Source organism: Tyto alba, unplaced genomic scaffold (assembly GCF_018691265.1).
Source record: "Tyto alba isolate M040663 unplaced genomic scaffold, T.alba_DEE_v4.0 Super-Scaffold_38, whole genome shotgun sequence".
Lineage (NCBI taxonomy): Eukaryota > Metazoa > Chordata > Aves > Strigiformes > Tytonidae > Tyto > Tyto alba.
In genome coordinates, this window is record NW_024881313.1 from 35,262,630 (window position 1) to 35,284,278 (window position 21,649).

The following is a 21,649-nucleotide window of genomic DNA, read 5'->3' on the forward strand; positions in this document are numbered from 1 at the left end:
TTTTTGAGTAATGTTGATGCACAGAGTTTCCAATAAGGCTGCTTAGCTCAGTGTTCCTGGGGAAAACACAACCTATCCCACTACCTTAACAGAAACTTTGCCAGCATAGATGGTGCTTTGGAGCACTACACAAAAACGTGATGCACTACTTCTATGGCGAGTTTGATTGCGGTATTCAAAGCAGATTCTTGAAACATACTAAAAAATTAGTGCTTTTATTAACAGTTTTACAAACAGAATCCATTACTGTCTAGTTTCCTGAAGGATAGAACAAGCCATTTCTCTCATTATTTTGACATCATTTCCTTCTCTGTTGTTTTTATTTTTGTATTTCTGCTGATGTGCAGTTGTAAGTCCCAAGAGGGAGGGCTTAGTATAATGAACAGTTAAAATGTTGTTAATTTGATAGTTTACTTTGCAAGAACTTTCCTCTTCAAATGATGAGGATCCAGCAAGTTCCTATTACCTTGACTCAGAGTTCATCATGAAGAGTGTAAGGATCATTAATCTCCATGGAAAAAGAGACTTTTTTTTTTTTTAAGTAAAAAAATATCAAATATAATAAATTTATGAAAGACCATTCACAACATATACAGTAAGTGTTACATTTTGCTACAGCAGCTGTGATTTTTTTTTTTTTTTCTTTTTAGAATGCAAGGTCATACATTGCCATAAGTAAACACACTAATATGAGTAAGACCTTAAAAGAATGTATACAGCCAGGCTTTATCTGTGGAGAGATATACACTGTGTTTACTGTTTTACAGTCTAGCATATTCTTATTCACACCATTGATATAACAGCTATGACCCTGCAAAGATTCTTCCTGTGCATATATAAATATAAATATTGAGCCAAGTCAAAAAGAGCAGGGTCAAAGGTTATATGACTTATTAGAATCCTGTAGTTAAGGGTAAAAACTCCATTGTTTCTTTTGCAACTAATTTTTAATAAGAAGGCTGCTTCAATCATTGTGTAGTTACAGCATTACATTCTGTAAACAATATTTTAAAGCATTCTAAACAAACATTTAAACAATTGATTCTTTATCCTTGTCCGATGAGAGAAGACAATCTATAGCCTCATTGCTTTTGCTTGAGTCTGTCATCCTCAGCTGGAGGTTATCACTTGTACCTCTGGTGACGCTGTCGTAGGATGGAGGGAAAGATGTGGAGGACAGAGTTTCTGATTTGTCTATTGGCCTGCCGTAGTTTTCGTTCATCATGAACGCAATAAGACCCTCCTTCTCAGGTGCATCGTCCTCGAGGATGCTGCCATCAAAAGTTCTGTGCCGGTACAAGTAAGATGCCTGCTTCATGGAACGCCGAAACAAATGTCTCCTGTAGGCCCGCTGGATGATGGTGGCGGAGACCTCCTCCTGTTTCCGTCTGAGAGTTGTTGTAATGGGTTCGTAAGAGATCTTAGACGGATTCGCTGCCATGAACTTTTCCTCCATCTGTATTTTAAGTGCATCCATCTCTCCAGATTCTCCTAGCACCCTTTTTGTAAAAGCAAACAAAATATCCAAGCAATGGATCCTATCGCCACTGACCATGGGCAGGTCCATTGCTATGAGTTTGATTTTGTTTGGTTTTGCTATGCGCAAAGGTTCTGACAGCGCATCTGCAAAGTCTGAAAGTGCAGAATACTCAATAAACTGAGTGGCTTCAGGGTCAAACTTCTCCCAGATTTCATAGAACATATCAAAATCATCCTCGCTTAGAGGCTCTGTACTTTCCTCAGTGGCTACACTGAAGTTCTCTAAAATAATGGCTATGTACATGTTTACAACAATGAGAAATGATATAATGATATAAGTAACAAAGAATAAAATCCCTACGGCAGGGCTTCCACAGTCTCCCTTTGAACCATTTGCATTCAGAAGGTTTGGGTCGCAATATGGTGGTCCGGTGTTTAAAATAGGGTTGAGAAGACCATCCCAGCCAGCTGATGTTGTGATTTGGAAGAGACAGAGCATGCTGTTAGCAAAGGTTTGGAAGTTGAACATGTCATCAATCCCATGCTCCTTCTTAACATAGGCAAAGTTAGCCATGCCAAAAATGGCATAAATGAACATGACCAGAAAAAGCAAGAGGCCAATGTTGAACAGAGCAGGTAGGGACATCATTAAGGCAAACAGGAGAGTTCGAATTCCTTTGGCTCCCCGGATGAGTCTTAGGATCCGGCCAATCCGAGCCAAACGAATGACTCTGAAGAGTGTGGGAGAGAAGAAATATTTCTGGATGATGTCAGAAAGTACGGTGCCTTGAAAAGAAGAGAGACAAACAGCAAATTACTACACTGAAAATAATCCCAGGATTCTCTTTAAAGAAATCAGTCAGGATTATGGACAAAATCAATTAAAAGTTCCCCAGATTGAGAGACCCACGATAAAGGGAATGACATTGTCATTAACATTTTCATGCCCATTTAAACCATGCAAACTTTGCTGAGACTATGAGCAAAGGTGTCAATGGTAGCAGCAGTTTTATTAAGGGAAAATTTGTCTATTGGAAATAAGAAACCAGGATCAACTGAGATAGGACACAGATATCTGTAGCTTTTGTCCATGACCCACCTGAGGAATTTATCCTGAGTACAGCTGGTCAGAATTTTTTTGATATGACAATATTTTTGTCTGTAAAATATTAGTGAGTCAGCACTGAAGTGCTGGTTCAGGTTTTCTGAGCCACCACCAGAACAGTGCAGGTTCTACTGGAAATCTACTCAGTTGTTCATTTGCTTATTAATTTTTCCAGTTTCCCTGATGGGCTGGGTGGAAACTAAGGTTTTAGATTGCACTAGGAAGGAAATGAGCTTGCATCCCTGTAGCTAAATTCTTTCTGCAGAAACAGAGCAGCTAGGTCCAGGTTGTCTAATGCCAGCAGTCACTGACTGCGCTGAGCTGTGCCGAGGTCATGTCTCCCATCCCAGATGAGGAGAGGGCTCACTGGTATGGGCCAAGTCCTCGAACAACAAAAAAACCTGGTGGATGACAGGGCAGCACTATGACCAGTGTGACATCTCTGGTTAACTGTCTGCTACGGACATATCCAGAGAATCCAGCATAAAGGATGTGATGACAGCTGCGTGGTAGTGATGTTCCCTGGGTGAACCAAGTCTGTGAAATCCAAGTAGTCCAAGGCCCTCAGAACACATGCTGCCTTCTGGGCATCAGACATCTCCTGCTTTGGGATCCTGCAGGTTCCCTGGTCCACCAGAGACAGTTTAGAGCAGCAGAAGCATCAGTCAATGAGAAGATGGCTCTGTTTTCCTAACATGACACTTTTCATTCACCTATTTCCTCCTTCAAAATGGAAACTTTTTTTGGAAGAGCCAAATTTCGGAGCTCCTTCTGCTCACTGGATCAGTTGATCAAGTTCCACTTGTTACTTTATTTCCAACTTCAGTGAAAACTCTTTTGGCAGTATTTCAGATTCACTTTTGACCTGCACTTCTGTAGCACCTAACACAGGATTACTGGTTGGGGCTGCAGAACAGCAAAAGGCACACATTAACAATAAAACTGTGTCTTTCTGTTTCATTCCTTGGGTATATGAGGGTGTGGAGCTTTAGTGACAACAGAGCTGAGAACAGCCAGACTCACAGTATTGGCCCAAAACTGCCCTGCAGAACTATTTCATACAGTTGTAATAAAAAGTAAATAGCAAAACAATAGAAATTTGCATGACCTTTTCATGGAGCTTTTTACTTCTCTGTCTTGGGCTGTTATGCAGAACCGGGGTTGAGTGTATGGTGATGGTTCTGGACCGTGTTTTATCACCATGAACCTTTAAGTTCATGCAGCAGGATAAGCCTCATCATTCTGCTGATCATGCAAGTTATTGTTAGTCAGTGTTATATTATAATTACATATTAAAAATAATAGCTTAGGATCCAATTCTCTGAGTTGAAAGTGTATATTATTGCACAAAGCATTTATCTTTGTCTAATCAATTTTAAGTCTGCCTTTTTTACTTTTAAATTTGGGTAAAAATCCAGGTTCACCTACCTACAATAGACAGAATCACGACAACAAAGTCAAATATGTTCCAGCCATTGGTGAAATAGTAGTGTCGCAGAGCCAGCATTTTGATGATGCACTCCCCAGTGAAGATGGCAACAAAAAGCATGTTGATTTTATGAAGGATGTTCACTTTTTCTTGACTTTGGTCATCCGTTTCCACCATCATGGTAACCATGTTAAGGCAGATGAGAATCATGATGGAGACATCAAAGGCTTGTTTTGAGACCACATCAAAAATAAAACCTTGGTATTTGTTCTGGAGGAAAAGAGAAGATTTAGTTAGGAAACTTGAACCATGTTAAAATGATGACATAATTACCTCCTGATTGATCAGAAAGCAGAGGAAAATAGACAATATACTGCTTCTGATTGTATCTTTTTAAACAAAGATGATGACGAATGGTTGTATGATAGAGTTTTCAAACCCATTTACTCCCAATGCCTCTTGAAACTTAAAAAAAGACCCTGGCCCTGGACTGGGGCCATTAATTCATTCAAAGAACACGTGGCCACTGGCATATGGAAATTGGACTTTTACTCAATATTGTGGAACCGTGGGAATTCTGTACCACAGGTCACTGGATTTGCAAATATTGTCCAAGATCAAAGCTGAGTGGCTTTCATCTGGGAGTGATCACCCTTTCTACACAGGGAATTTGAATTGCATTTATTCTATTAAATATTCAGCTATTACACAATGTCATTCTTACCAGTGGTCTTGGGATCGGCTTTTGAGGTTTCTTAGATCCCAGCTTTTTCATTGCATTGTAATACTTTTTCTGTTCTTCTGTCATAAAGATGTCTTGGCCACCTAAGTATATGGTGAGAACAAAGCTATTACTTTTGATGAAAAGAGCTTCACTGCCCTCATCCAAAGTTCAGGGCTGCATCTTCTTCTATTTTCTTATTTCCTTTTTCATGTAGCTTTCATCAAAATATCTAAGAAAGGCTTGATGAGATGCAGTGCTAGGATCTGCTTGTGGTATGGAGGCAAAGGGCAGGGGACACAAAACAGTGCAGGCAATCAAAGAGGAGCAAGACTCAAATTCTGTCTGCGCTTGAGGTAGGTCCAGAACGAGAGGATAAAATATAAGAACGTCAGCCCTTTGTTTAGAGACTACAAAGCAGTGAGAAACACAGCTCTCAGTCCAGGATGCTCCTTCCTGACGCTGCACCTTGGGGCAGGAAGGCGATGGGCTGAGGAGAACAGGTTGCACTGCTCTGAGGGACAGGGGTGTTTGGGCATGGGGGCACCAGGGCACTCTCTGTCCCTGTGGCAGAATTTGTGCCAGAGATCCCGTCTGCATGGAGCTGCTCCACTGATTTCTGTGGGAAGTATAATCCCCCCAGTCTGTACCTCCAGGATGCTCATCCTGTGGGGACATTAGGGGCTGCTACAACTGTGCTTTTCTAAAAGTCCTGCAAGGTGGTTTCTGTGGCTGTTCTGTCAATGCTAATCTCAAGGCTAATGTAGCAAAAACTTTTCTTGTAAATCTAGCCCTTGCCCTGGTCTCTGCAGCAATCACAAGGTGATGTGTAGCATATGCACTACTTATCTTTTTCTTTTGTTGGTTGAAATTGTCAATGATGACACCAATGAAGAGGTTCAATGTGAAGAAAGACCCAAAGATGATGAAAATCACAAAGTACAGGTACATGTATAAATTACATTCCCATTCAGGCTGCTCCTCACACTGCAATAGGAGAAAGGAAATTGTGAAAATGGCACCATCTCTGCACATATCAAAATATGAATGTGGTTAAAAGAAAAATGTACACTGACAATGAAGATTATGAAATGGGAAAAATAGTGTAACTCCCACTAACAGAGTCAGCACTCCTTGGTCTCTGAAGTTTACTACTGGCATCTGCAATGCTACGGTCATTTCAGCTACATTTCACAACACTGTCGCAGCAATCACACTGCTCCAGAAAGTGAAACTTTGGAATAAACCTTAATAAAATGTTCTCAGTTTGAACACAGAAGGAGAAAAGAATTAATTTTCAGATTATCCCTAATCTTATATGAACTAATAGTCCTTCTAAAAAGCAAAACTATGATCACAGTTTAATTAAATGTTACTGAAAAACACTGTCTTTAAGAATACATTTTTTCTTTTATGAAGGGTAGAAAAAAATAAGATCTTTCACTAAGGAACGAGAAACACAGTTTGATAGCCTCATATCACATGTACCACACTTGGCAAAAATGCTCATATTTTCCCCACCACCTCCATGTATCTAACCAAGATGCCAGAATTTTGCATTTCCCTAAATGCCATATTTTCTCATGTGTAACCTGTGCGTTTCATTTGGCAGCAGGGAGAATACACACATGTGTACATGTAGTACCAAGAGTAAATCAACATCAGGAGCTATGTTATGCAAAGGTACTTCTCTGCCCCTATGATGTCATAAAGTTTTTCCACCCCTTATTCCTCCATTCAGTGACTCCCTGTTATTCAGTTCAGCCTGCCAAATTTCCAGTACCATATAACTACATCAAAAATTAACAGTAAGTGTAATCTCGTTCTTTTAATATTATTAAAAGAGGGAAAGCATACAACAAGTACTTCACTAAAACAAAAAAAACCAAAACCACACATGACGAAGCAAGGGAAATGCGTTTTTTTGTTTTGTTTTTTTTTTTTTTTTTTTTTTTTTTTTGTTTTTGTTTTTGTTTTTGTTTTTTTTTGTTGTTTTTTTTTTTTTTTTTTGCTTTAAGAAACTAAAGCTGAACAGGGTGCAGGTGAAAACTAGGCAGTCACCAGCATCCAGAGCACCAGCACATCTCAAGCCAGAGCTGGAAGCTCACACCAGCCTCTTTCCCTGCCAGGAGCTCCTCCACTCTTCTGGAGTGGAGCTGAAGGTTGCAGAGAAAAAAAATTGCCTAAGGTGAAGATGTAGGGACTACTGAGTATGTGCATTACAGGGGAATGTAATTTAAACCCAGCTCTTTGAAAGGGGTTCTATTAACAGAAGTTAGACCCTTGGAAAATACGGCAGTCAACAAGGAGAGTGGAAGAAACAGAGGACAATTTAGGTATTTGGTAGACTCAATCTCACCCTGGAGGTGCTTCTGTGCTGGGAGCTTTGCTGTATGAATAGATAAATCAGCTGTGTAGAACTGAGGGCTAGATTTTTTTTGATCTCAGGGTTGAGATGTTTCAGTAGCAGCTGCAAAAAATGAAGATCTGCAACTGTCTCAGCCAGAGTACTACAGCCACTGGCAACCTGCATGTATTTTGTTGTTGTTGCTGTTAAACACCATGAATGCTGCAGAAGTCGATGGAAAAGGAAATGATTCATTTCCTTGTAGTGACCTACCTCTCGTGAATCCACTGCTGCATACATAATATCCATCCAACCTTTAAATGTCGCCTGAAAAAAAAAAAACACAAAATACAAAATTAAGCATATTTTGAAATGATGATATCATCTCTGTGGTGAGTTTTCAAAATGCAATGTTGAGCATGTTCTTCACAGTTAAATTGCCTCTTCTTTAAAGCAATATGTATCCATGAGCTTATATTCATTTAAATATTTGAAATAATTCCAGAATTATTATTATTATGTTCTCTGATTTTCTGCACTTGTAAGGATAAACCAGAGGTTTTTTAAAGAGATTGTAAGAAGGAGAGAAGACATGGAAAATAAATTTCTGACCTTAACAATTTCAAGTAATGAAGAGATCCAGCTACACAGGACAACTCAGAGTGCTGTCCTGCACAAATCTCAGACCTGGTGAAATGGATTCCAACTATATCACTTGTTCAGACTGGTGGGCAGTAACTACATTGTAGGATCCAAGTGAAGCTTGGATTCTGCCCTTTTTTTAAATCAGGGTAAATCAAGACTGTTAAAGCCCAGGGAGCCGCATAAATCATAGCTGACTTGTAAGGAACAAAGGCAATCAACATCTGCCATTAGCCTAACCCTGGAAATGGGCTCTGCTTTACTGTTCAGATTTTATTATTTTTTCTTTAATTTAGGGGTTTTAATTTCTTGGGTTTTGTTGTTTTTGTTTAAACAAAGAGGTATTCCACAGAAGTCAGTGTCTCTTACTGGAACCTGCAATGGAGAAAGGGGAGTGACAACACTCCTAAGAGAAACATGTAAAACCGGTTTTTACTATTCTGGAGAAAAAATATGACTCTCTGTTCTCAATATATGCCCCTTGTTAGTCACAGCCTGATTCCAAACATGCCTGGCATTAGGTCTGACTATGGCCTAAGCCACATTGCCTTTATATTAGTTATCTGGGGTTGTTTCTCATTTGACTTCTGAGCCATTTAGACATATTCTGGATTTCAAATCAGTGTGAGCAGATAATGAGGCATTTTTAGATTTATTCATTTAATCAAATTTACATTAGCATGCATGAAAGATCCAGATCCAGTATTTTTTTATTTTTTTTTTTACATCCTACTAACACTTAGGTTGAATTTTCTCCTGATGTGTAGGCACGTAATTCCAGATAACATTAATAGGAACTTGGCCAGTGGTTCCCAGGAGAAACCCAGGCATTTGTGTTGAGCTAGGTACATCCAGTGGTTTTAGAAATGCTTCATTATACACTATTATTAAATAAAATCCTGGAAGTAACACTGCCTTCTCATTTCCCTCTGAATGCTACTGAGCCAAAGGAAAATGTTGTACAAGTGGTCAACCATATTCTCATGAAAGTATATATAAAATAATGCTTGAAAAGTTGCATTCATTTTTATCTACTAGTTGAAAGAGATTAACCCCCTCAAATCAGAAACCTTTGGAAAAATTTATTCCATGGCACTGTGTGTTAAAAAACACTTCAGATGTAAAGTGTTTACAGGAATGATGAGAAGTTTTATTGAAACAAATAATTATTTGAACCTGTCATGCTGATCCTCCTGAACTGTTCTAATATTTTCCTTTTTTGCTGTTCTCTTTCTAATCTGATGAAAGATTTTCTGGTGTCATTACAGTCACTTGCAACTTCCAGCTCAAAGTGCTGTTCAGGAAGAGTGGACAGGATGAAACAAGAAATCCTTTCCTTGAGGCACAAGATGATATAATCTTAGCTTGCACTTTTCTCCCACTTGGGAGGAAATCTTTTCCCTTGAGTAGCTATTTTATCCCTCAATGTGTACCACAGACATGAGAGAGACTGTACTACAAGGCACGGTGGTTTACAGTGATGACAGATGATGAAGCGATCTGACAAAAATAAATATTAAGAGAAAGGAGTACTGTGATTTTCTGGTTTTCCCAGTTGTCCAGAAGTAAGAGAATTAAAAATCCATGGGGCTTCTGGAAAGCTTCCCTAGACACTTCATCTGCAGAGGATAAAAGATACTGAGAATGAAAGAAATATAACACTAGGGAAAGAAATTATTTATCTGGAATTAGTAACCACTTACACTCTGGATAAGGAAGTGACAAAATCTTCATGGGAGTGTTTGTGATATTATCCTGCCTGGAAGCTATCCAGAGAAACACCATTTTCTACTGAAACTGTCATGTGATGAGATTATCTACTGATAAACTAATCTTGGGATGGGATTACATTTTGTTATTTGACTGGTGGTTAGAGCTGCAATCCAGTAAATTAATGAGGAGGAGGATAGGTGGGATGACACTAGCTGCCCTCAGACCGTTTATTGTATAACCAAATGGTGCCTTAAAATAAAAAAAGATTTTAATCTCCAGGTTGGTTTCTTGTTTTTGTTTTTTTTTTTTTTTTTTTTTTTCCTAGAATAGGACTACAATAATACAATAAAAATGGCTGCTTTTGACAGCAGAAGTACTGGTCTTTGCATTTCTGAAATGCATCTTTAAGCATTACTACTGGTGAGAGAAACTTCTGAAAGCTAGAACAGACCCACCAGCAGTACAGCCAAATTACATATATTTAAATTGGCTATGCTAACTCCACTATCTTCTGGCTTTTCTGTTGATTTTTTTCAGCTTGTTCAATTTCATCACAGCAGAAATTTTATACCAAACATTTATTTTGTTTATGTTATGTTAAGATGATTTGTAGGGAGGGCTCCACCAAGCACTGAACCCACTAGAGCACCCCAGAGGTTTGCACTACTCTGGGCTATGCAGGCTCCAAGGGCACTGCCTCTGCTGCCCTTGAATTCCCCAAGTAATTCCTCATGGAAATACTGCTTACTCCTGATCTTTGGACACATGGAGAAATCTACCCTGGTGTATCAATTTAAGGTTTGTTCTGAAGCACAGATTTTTCCACATTTTGCATCCATGATGAAAATAAAATCTAAAATAAATTCCAGTTTACAGAAGTGCAAGAGATCATGTAACTCAGTAACTTTAGACACACACTTCTGTCTCATGACTATTTTGTAGCTGATTTATGAGCTCAGTCATGACTTAGAACCTGGCATGAGGGGTTGATGTAACTCTACAGGTCCTGATTGCTGTACTGGCCTAGGAGCGTTTCTGTTATCTTCCCATTCCTTATCTGGAGTCCCAGAATGACAAAGAGTTGTAGAACATATTAGACGTAAATCTGTTCCTGTTTAAGGAGAACTTTTCCGAGCAAGCCACATGCTGCATGAGAGACGACTTGTTTTCTTGGTGTTCTTCAATAAATTGCTGAAATTTCAAGATATATTACCGAAAAAAATACATGGAGGTGATCATAACACAAAGGGAAGGATTCTGCAAAGGAAATGCAAAACTCCTACTGGAAATCTAAGATATTTATTTGTTCAGCTCAAATACAGATTTATATAACACAGGTGCTGGGATCTGCAAGCAATTCTGGGAATATAAAAAAAGCATTACTGAAGCACTAGGTTGCAGCAATGATTTTTTCAAAATAGATTAGAGTTTTAAGGGTGTTAAGTCCCCAGAAGAGTGAATCATCATTCTTGCAAATTAAAAAGTCATTGTAGTAAAGATCTTTCCCTCTCTGTGAATGAGGCATTTCTCTCGCTTGTAGTGTGATCAGAGACTACCTCCTATTTTAGCAATCTGCTGTGAGACATCCCGTTTGTTAGTTGGAAAAGCTTGAAACCTGACTGACCACTTCGCATGAATGTTTTCTCAGACCCATTAATTCAAAGTGGTGTCTTCAGAACAATATAATAGATCCTAAACAAGGTAGGAAAAAAGCAAAGGATATTTGGGGAAAGTTTCATGCAGTTCTCAACTACATTGTCATAAAGTTTGCTTCTGGATAGTAATAAGCCTTAAAGTTTCCATAGTAACAACTTCTCATTTCTTTCAAGGATGATGTAGAAGTGAAGACAGAACATTAGTCAGATTTGTTTTGCATATTTCCATTTGGATTTTCAGACACATTCAGGCATCCAAAGGTAACTTCAGAGTCACTTAAATAGTCTGTTGCAGCAGTTGAAAATGTCAACAGTCAAAAGACAAGTTCAGCTTAAAAGCTCATATTTTGGATCCTGGAGAGTTGTAACAAAAATGCTTATCTCATCATTGCTCCACGCTGTCTCTGCATGCACAAAGATGCATGGATGTGTCTGTCTCTTTAGGAGAGCTGAGCTGTTAACTGATCCTCTGCAATTCCTACGGTAGTTTGCTCATGAAATGCTACCCCATATGGATGATATTTGGCAAGGAACACTTGTAACCGACACTCCTCGGCTGGAGCCTGGCAAAGGAGATCCAGATGTTTGGTCCCCTTCTCTGTGGGAGTCATCTTTACACTTTATTGTCTAAGTCTGTTGTTAGCAGCTGATATAAGAGCTCCAGGTGCAGGATGAAAGTTAAAATCAATCTCCTAATGGTATCTGTCTCCTGCTCTTCCTCCTGCAAGAAAGAGCAAGCACCTGCCATAGAAGCTGAGCAAGGTTTTAGGGCTCCTTCACTCCCTGCCATAACCACTTTGTCCACTTTGCATAGACTCTGTATTTATGGTACTTCTTTTGTACTTCTGCAACTGGAAAACCAAATTTTCTGCTACCCAATACAGGATCAAAGGTTTGAAGGAAAACTGCAGGGTCATCAAGTCCCTTTTCAGCTAGAAAACAGCACTACTAGACCATCTCTTCATATATATGTGCTAAGATCCAACTCATGACCAGTTATATTTATTCTGCCATCACTGATCCCAACAGAAGGGAGTCCCACCTGTTGAAAGCAACTAGTATCACCAGTGTCAAGTGCCCAGGAACTGCTACGGCAAAAAAGTAGAAGGGAGTGATTCAGGATACTTCTTAGACAATGCCAATTTATGAAAAGTTGCAGATTTTCAGAAAGCTGGACCTTGAGTCTTATAAAAGAAATGGTGAAGGCATAACTACTGCTCTGATGGAGTTTATTCACCAAACAAAATAGGCATCTGTTACGGGGTCATGGAGGAGATAGGAAGTTTCAGGTAAGGCACAATATTTTAAACCTGGAAATTTTTTCTCAGCTAGGTTGGATGTTTAAATAAAAGACAAAGAAAACATTATATAGAACGTAAAATCTAATTAAAGACATTCAAAATTAATCTACACTGCATGAGTGAGTTGAATATTATGATTACATGCAAAAGAGAAAGGCTCTTGCTCTCAGCAAGTTCAGCTTTATGTCATGGAAAGAACCAAAAGTGGTTGTGTGCATTCTAACCTTTCTGCTTTCCAGAGGGTATGAAATCAAAGACTTGATGGACAGTGGTCAGAAGATCTCAAACTCAAGTGTATGTGTACCAGGAACAGAGTATATAAAGATAAACATTTCTACAAGAGAGGTAGGATACTTCACAGCACTATTTCATGCATCTGTGACAGAGAAAAGAAGATCTGAGATAAAGCAAACTTGCATCACAGGAAGCAGGAGGGTTGGCAGGTGTGATGGGGACCTGTGGAAGGCTCATGCCCTCTTGGAAGGGCAGGTGGGGGCCCAGGCCAATACCCACTGCATTGTAAAGGGTGTCAGCCTATATGTGACAACTGAATTGAGCTGCCAGCATGCAAGCTTTTATCGCAGAAGCAAGGCATGCTGTCACAGGCACTTCAAGAAGGTAACCTCCCTGTCCCAGGATGTAGCAAGGGACTTGTTTAACTCTGCATACCTCAAATGCAACACAGCAAACACTCTTAGTACGTATCCAGCCCTTGTCATCATTGGGCTCCAGAGCAAATCAAGAACAATTGAAATTAGTATCATTACCACTATTTTACATGAGGGCTGCATGGAATTGAAACAGAAATCAATTTGCCTAAAATCACTCCGACATCCAGTGGCAGAGCCTAGACAAGAAGATGGAGTCTCCTGCAGCTCTATTCAGTAGGTTGCACTGCATCACAAAACAGTAAATCTCAGTGCATATAACCCATTTATCCATGTTTTACATTTGTTGCTGAAAAAGGTTGTAAAAGTTGTTTAATTATGTATTTATAGATCAAATATTTCCATCATCTTTGAACTTCAACGGTCTCTTCTGTGATATGCTCTCACCACCTTTCCAGAGCGACCAAGCTGTACGGAGTTACAGTAATATGATCACCACCACTTTTCATAGTCAGGTTCACTTTGACTCATTATGTTTAGCAGGTGGAAACTAGATGAGGGATCAGAATGAGAAGCACCAGAAGATGTTCCTTCTGAACATCTCCATGGAAGGTGAGCAGAGGACTGTAAAATAAGATTCTTCTGTGACTACAGCTTTATGCAATAACTTCAGCTGAGTTACTGAAGGCACTGCAACTTCATTTCTTCTCAGCAAGGTATAGTGAAGTCCCAGGCTGTTCAGGAAGGTCAGTGCACTCTGCTTGAACAGTCCTTCCTGGAAAATGACTTTTTGTTTCTGGAACTGAACTTTGCTCTGGATTACAATATTGACAAAATGGTCTTTAATTCACCTCAATAATCCAATCACCTCCCAGAGGACTGTATTAGTGATGCACCAGCAACTCAAAATTAAAATCAGAAGCTGCCATAAATATCTCTAGTCCAAATTAATACTCAAAATATGACTCATTTAAACGTGAGGAAAGGCATTCCCCTGATGAGCAAGGCTGAAAAAGCCAGAAAAGCCTAAAGGTTAACCTCAGCCTTTGAACTGATTATTTCAATGGGAACAAGCAACATTTGCCCATTAGATTCTGGCAGTCAGACTTACCACTTGTAGCAGAGCCAAGTATCCAGCACCAACATTATCGAAGTTAACTTTAACTTTTGTCCAGTAAAACGTGCCTGACACGTTATAGAGTATACAGTCACTCATGTTGTTAATAATTTTAGAGTCTAAAGGCATATCTCCTTCTGTCTTATTAATGCATTTCCCAAACTTCCCAGCAAAGAGGTTCACTCCCATGATGCTAAAGATAAGCCAGAAGATGAGGCAGACGAGCAGAACATTCATGATGGAAGGGATGGCTCCCACGAGGGCATTGACCACCACCTTAGGGGAAAATGGAGAAGAACAGGATTAACGTCAACGCTTCTATAGACACTTTGTTAACAAGCTGTTGTGTACCTTTGATTAACGAGGCTGAACTCTCAAATGGTGACAGGTGGATAACTACTAACACTACCTCCTAAGGAGTCAGACCACCATTAAAGGCTTCACATGTGATTATTTTTTTCTTTTGGTAATTGAAAAGCTAATTTGCTGGCATTCCACCCATGGGATGATGTTTTTTCAAGAGGAAACTTTTAATTCAGGAGCAATCTGTGAAGTTATCTTGACCTATCCTACTGGATACTTCAGTCAAACTATCTCTCATGATCATACAATTAATTGGAAACAGCTGGGGTACATCACAGTGTCTCAAAAGAGACAAAAAAAAATTCTGAAATTTTTTACTGAATTCACGCCTCCATAGTCCTTGGGACGTGAAATCTAGCTGTAATAAATTTTGCTATTTAAGTAATAACTGATTGAGACATACTATACTAAGCCAGCTTCCTGTGCCTGATCAGCATGCATGATTAAAACAGTGAAACCAAGCTAAATTTAACAAAAATACATTATTTTTTTTCCTGTGACATGCTGTAAAGTTCATACACAGCAACCCAGGCAGGGCTGTAGACCCCTGTGTAAAATCATACATAAAAAGGAAAAGCAAAAGTAGCTTTTAAGGTCTGGGAATAATGGCACTGGCACTGGGCAAAATTCTGAAGTCATGCAAAAGAAATAAAGGTCAGACCATCTACAGACCCTCTACAGCTGTCAGGTTTGAATGCAGCATTATAAGGCCAGTACATCAACCAGGCAAGATGCACATCATTTACTGTTTTGAGCATTAATACATTTATGCATGCCAAACTTTATACTAAAGAAATTTTCTGAGGGAATAACACTATAACAAAATGTAGCTTCCCCCTTCCTATGTCAACAAGGTTTCTCCATATTCACAGCTTTTGGAGATGCTGCATGATCCAAGCAAAGCTGCCTGACAGCATTGCTGCAGCTACCAGCCCCACTACATGAATTTGTCTTCATCTCTGTTCATGCTTTGGAGATTAAAATCTGGCAGGCAGACACTAAGCTCTTCCTTTTCTCCATCTACATTTCTGAAACTGAGACAAGGTGATATTGATCTATAAAAATTAAATTTTATTCAGTTGTGAATCTGATTATGGAAAATGTCATCTCTTGTTTTCTCTTGTATTATTGTCTAATTTTCTAACAAGCTAATAATGTAGCATTCGTTTCCCCATCATTTTTGCATTGCTGAGGAAGAAAAATACCTGGAAGAATAAAATGGGTTTCATGTATGTATATCAGCAGCTTCATCTACAATATACAATATAAAATTATGTAGATCTTTCAAAACCCAGATTTAAATTTTGTGCATTTATGAATGAAGGAATTTTTCACACAGGAAAAGTTGTTTGACCACTTTTCATTTATTTTTTTTTTCTCTATAGGCTCATTCCTGATGACTTTTCAATGTCTGTCTGTTTTGGTTTTTTTCTTGCTAATTTTATCTTTCAGTTTTGGATTTCTAACGTCGTTGTTTTAAGACGAAATTTACTGTGTTAACCAAAATGCTAAATAATTTCCAAAACAAGGGCTTATTTAGACATAGTATCATCCCTTGACGAAGTAGCTTTCATTTGCTGCTATGTGGGACAATATTTTTGTTCAATTTTAATCCATGCCAGCACAAGGCCACTGCACTTATGTTACATATGCTGCTGAAACCAGCTCCCACCCACAAGCCCTGTGACAGGACACAGACATGCAGGTTTCAGCAGTGCAAGTGATGGCCATGCCTGCATCCTGCTTTTTTCCTCCTGTTGAATTATGTTCAATAGCTTTTACATAACAAAACAAGACATGAGGCTGGAGCAAATCCTGTAACACCTCTCTGAATTAATTATTAACAGGGGGGTTTCATTCTTCTCTCACTGCTTCTGCTCTTACACCACCTTGATGCCTTTTGGTCTGCTGGAAGCACTTGAGATTTGCACTGAGACAAGTGCAAGGACTTAAAAACCTGGATATATAAAGGCAAATTATTTTCATAAATTCATGCTAAAAGCTCAGCTGCAAACCTTTCCATGGAAAAGACTGAGTTTCTGATGCATCTAGGAAGAGCAATATATATAGCCTAGCATAAGAAGAGGTTTCATACCTCTTGGTTTTCATCAATACCTTTATAGGTGAAACCACCTTCCAGATGACTTCTTTAGAGATAGCCTAGAAACTGAGCTGCCCTCTGCCCTCTTCCACAGTGGTGTAAATCTACAGCCTGTGTTTGGCCCCCAGCTCTCCTGATCTCACAGGCCACCTCCTCAGCTGAAGCTGATTCAGATTTTAAATCCAGAAATAGACTTGCACGATGTGTTAATCCTCCCTTTGCTACAACAGAGCCTACCAGGCTTCCCATTGTACTTTCAGGCCCAGGCTATAACTACTAGACAAGCCTGGACACATTTTTTGCAAAAACACCTAACTTACAGTGTCATGATGTCAAATAATGGACAAAAAATTTATTATTAGATAATCTACTCCTGGTGTCCTTTACCCTCACTGTTAGAAACAGGTGCTGTATTTTTAGGTTGAATTTATTGTACTTGAGGCACTAGTCATCTGCTGTTAGGTATCTTCTCCTGTCATTCCCATCTTCACTGCAGGTGAGTTACCACCAATCATTGCTCTGGGTAATTAAAAAAACAGGGCTTCTTTCTAACTGTCATGGTTCCTTCATATTTCTAATCATGCTCGTAGCTCCCTGCAGAGACTTTCTCATTTTTAACACCCCATTTCCAGCAGTTTGGTGGAATGCCAATCCTGAAGCACTGCCCTCTCTCTCTGCTTGCTGGATTATTTCCCTGCATAGTAAGGGATCGCAATGGTCACCTAATTTATCTGACCTGCCCAAAAGCTTGTGTCCTGTTGAACAGTCATCCCAGTCCCTAGGTCATTCTCAGCTGTTGTTTTCCCCCAGAGTGACCTGCTTTCTTCCTCCCGAGGTGTATGATGAATGTGGTTTTATTAAAATGCATGTTGTACAATTGATTCGTTTTTCATTGTGATCCAGATCAGTTAGTATAATTCCCTTATCTGTAATATCACTTACTACTCGGCTCACTTTGTGTGTTGTCAGCAAAGATTTTATATTTTCTTCTAGATGCTGTTAAAGTCCAGATTAAGGACAGTTCTCATTCTGAAGGAGCCCTCACCCTGAGACACTCATCACCAGATTTACAGTGTCATCACTGTTTACAATTACTTTTTGAGATCTGTCACCCTTTTAAAATTAATTTAAAATATATTTACTTGGTTTGGTACAAAGCTCGTGTTTTCATCATGTCTCATGATATCAGATTTCTTTCTGAAATCTAAGGATATTATATCAGCACATTTACCGTCATCAGCATAATTTGTAATCAAATCAAAGGACCGTATCAGTTTTACAAGAACTATTCCCATGAAATCATGCTAACTAGCATTAATTATGCAATTTCTTTCCTGCATGTATCTTGTAGCAGCCTCACCATGACTTTGCCTATATCATTTTCACATTAAGTGATCTATCATCATCCCACTCATCCTTTTAAAATACTGCAATAACCTCCCTTGCTGGGAAGAAACTTGCAGGGAAGTGACACCTCTGAAATAATTCTGATGGGCAACAGATGAGACAACATGGGAGACTTCATGATTTGGGGCAGGCAGACCTAAGTTAATTTACACTGGGCTCTAATATGGCCTGGAAAGAAGTGGATGAGGCAGGGTGGTGTCACGTACATGGAAACCCCCAGGGTCTACGGTAAAAGTCAGGTGGGATACTGGTTTTACTGGGGTCTTTCATAAAAACGGAGGGGCAAGATGACAGTAGTTCAGCCTTATGTTGCAGATGTCTTATGGGATGGGAGCTGCTGAGACTTGTGTCACTCAGACAGGTCCCAGTCTGTTTGAAGACAGGGAAAGGACTGAAGGCTGACGGTAACAGGTCCTCCTGGCCATCCAAGTGTTACTCTGTGCCTTTGCCTCAGGACCAATTGTTTCCAAACTTTAGGTACAGAGTCAATGAAATAAGTCTCTTACTGCAGTATAAATGAGAACTTTCTTGGTCCTGTTCTAGCCATGCAGAGATCTTTCAGTTATTCAAGAATAAGACATTATAATAGAGCAACTATTATTATTTTCTTACTGTCAGTGTTTGCTTCTCAACATTATCATTATTTAATCCATCACTGCACCAGCAATTTTCCTGTGCATTTTGGAGCATATGAACTCCTAATAATGAAAGGTCTAACTGTCCCTAGTCGTGTTAAGAGTAGTTAGACAAACTAAAAATAAAATGATTTGATTTTCCAATAGCACGTATTCTCAATTACACTTTATCACAGTTTACAAGCTAATTGACTACCTCCGATAGCTCAGAATGACTGAATATATTTCAGCTGCAGCAGCGGTACAGGGAAGAAAAGGGATGTTGAGTCAGGGACCAGGGGGGCCTACAGGTGTCAGAGGGGTATGAAGGAAACTTGCTGGGCTGATGCCACGTAAGATCGCCACTAAGCCAACCTCTTGCTATTCTCAGATAGAGATGAGAACTTCTTCACCTTATTTCCTTCCTATTTCAGTCTCACTTTTCTGATGCTTTGGGCTAGCCTTCTCACTGCTTTTCAGGTTTGAATCCAGTTTAGTTAAACTGATGCAAAGTCGTGAGTCTTATGTCAGTTTATAATATGTTAAAGGGGTTTCGCCTGAACTTGCAAATCCACCAGTAAAAGCTAAGCCTTCGTAAGCCAGATTTAAACTGATTTGAGAAAGTACGTGCACGAATCACTCTGGTAGTTAAACTTTCACTGATACCACCTTTTGCTCAATTTGCCAATGTTTAATAAAGACTTGGTGTGAGGTCATCAGATGACACAGAAGTGAAAACTTTAATTAACATCAGTACTATAATTTCACTTTGTACCAGCTGAGGATCTGCAGTTTGCTTTTGTTTTATTTTGTGAATAACATTTAAAATATTTCCTGTGTTTGCTGAAAACAGTGTGGTGAACAAAGCAATTCAGGTTTGGGTGCCCAGATGAATAGAGCCTTTTGAATCTTTTTGTCTTAGTACTAATACAGAGAAGAGTGGTCTGCAACTACATTTGTCTGACCTTCATCCACAAAAATAGTGTGATTTAGATCATCACAAGGTCTGTTTGACAAAGATATAAATCCCCAATTCTGGTCATCCATAGAAGAGGCAAAGTATGGGTACAAGGTTTTCATAAATTGCTCTATCACCATATTTCCTGGGTTATCTCAGTCGTTAGGCTCTCTACCCTTCAGTCTGTCTTACTGCAAAGGTGTTGCAATGAGAACAGTTAATTGCTGGGAGCTCAGTGCATGAACTACACATTTTAGTCACTGATGATTTGGACAAAAATTTTGTCCACAGGAAATCTTTACCCTTTATATACTTCAGTATGAAAGCTGTAGCGTTTTCATTGGCCTAATAGAGAGATTTGGGATCATCAGAAGATGTAAATTCCTTTACATATGATTTTCTAAGAGATTTGATTTATCTTGCTATGCAATCTGCAAGATTAGTAACCTCAGCTCATACAGAACACAGTTGCCACCACCTACGAGTCATGCATGGTGCAAGGAGTTAAATAAAGTGCTTATCTGGACAATAATTGATGAGTCTAGCAGGTAGACTTAACAAAATAAACAGGTGTGATGTGTGAATATAGCCATGTTGGAAAAGGAGTGCAGACGGGAAAGAGATGGATGTACAAGATGGAACAAAAATCACAAGTTACATGGTTTTAATGTTAATCCTAACATTACACATTAAAACTGCAATCTGTTCAAAGGGAAGATTTTATATTGTCATTCATCTGCTTTCCCTATCTTTAGCATTTCTTATATTCATTTTAATTATTAGTGGAAAAGTCCTTAAGAACTTTCTCAGTCAGTCTCATTTTAATACATGTCAAAAGCAGAGAGCAAACTTGTTGCTTGGTTATTCCCCTGATATGCCTCGTAATTGAGAGGTAATTGTTAGCCAGATGCTTTCTTGGCCAAAAAGCTGGTTTTTAAAGCACAATATGACAAGTTAGGCAACAGGATTAGTTTATCATTAAATTCACCAGAGGATAAAGCTGTAATGATACAATTGCAGTCAAGACAAAGGAGGGATTTCTGATATTGTTGTTTTGATACAGCATTATCATGCATTTTATTTGGCAGACAAAATGAAGACAGAACCACATGCAACAGTTCCCTGTTATGTGCTTGATGCCACACAGTTGAGCTTCGATCAATGCTTTATATACTCTTACCCTCATCCCTTCAAATCGTGACAATGCTCTTAATGGTCGCAGAGCTCGAAGAGTCCTGAGGGATTTAATGGGACCCATCTCGGAGTAACCAAGTGAATTGGCAATGAGGCTTATTAAAGAAACCTGAATGGAGACACAAAGCAAAAATTTAGTTTGGTAGTACACTCCCGCCATTTTCCTTCTCTTCTGACTTTCCTCCTGAAAAGATATGGCTGGTTAGTGGAACACTGGAAAAAAAAAAATGGTAAATGCAAGTTGTGAAATTAGACCACTACAAAAAAAAAGGAGATTTTGACATCAACACATATACAGAACTCTTGCCAACTCACAAGACCTTGTTTCTGCTTCAGTGCAAAATTTAGAGAAATATAGACTTTCAAGGTTGTTGTTTTTCTTTTTAACTAAGCACACAGAAATCATCTTAATGTCAGCTTGCACAAAGTGGATGTGAGAGGAGAGCACTGTTACAAAACCACCTCTCTGTGATGCCGGTTCTGTAGGTTTCCTGTACACTCCTCAAGGTGTGTGTATCTTCCACTATTGAAAATATGAGTCATGTAAGTGTTATAATTTGGGGCTTTCTGGATGAAAGCACCTGTAAGTTCTAACCATTTCCAGCAGAGATAAAAGATCTTAGCATTACCATTCAATTACTAATCTTAAACTTACTGATTAGAAACAAGTCTTCTAGATTGCTGACAGACATGACTTTATACCATAGACTAGAAGAATGATGTACATGTCACTCTGATTCTGCACTTTTTCACTTTTTCTGGTTTCTGCACAGCCTCTAAAGGAGAAGAAAACTTGACAGGTGCTCAGCATTGAAGTTCATATTTCTCAAAGACTATTTCTTTGAAATAAACTATATATTTCCAAATCTGGAGACAGCATGGAGGGGATCCAATG

At 39.0% G+C, this 21,649-nt stretch overlaps 1 protein-coding gene across 1 annotated transcript in view; it reads right to left on the reverse strand.

Annotated features, from left to right (window-relative positions):
* Window positions 1-218: 218 nt before the first annotated feature.
* SCN5A (sodium voltage-gated channel alpha subunit 5) overlaps window positions 219-21,649 on the reverse strand; it is a 214,875-nt gene continuing 193,444 nt past the window's right edge. The window contains exons 22-28 of the mRNA XM_042801945.1: window positions 20,741-20,863; window positions 14,112-14,393; window positions 7,355-7,408; window positions 5,584-5,721; window positions 4,738-4,842; window positions 4,013-4,283; window positions 219-2,265 (exon numbers count right to left, since the gene is read on the reverse strand). Of these exons, the coding sequence (XP_042657879.1) occupies window positions 1,031-2,265; window positions 4,013-4,283; window positions 4,738-4,842; window positions 5,584-5,721; window positions 7,355-7,408; window positions 14,112-14,393; window positions 20,741-20,863 (2,208 nt within the window). The 3' untranslated portion in view covers window positions 219-1,030. The remainder of the gene's footprint in view (window positions 2,266-4,012; window positions 4,284-4,737; window positions 4,843-5,583; window positions 5,722-7,354; window positions 7,409-14,111; window positions 14,394-20,740; window positions 20,864-21,649) is intronic.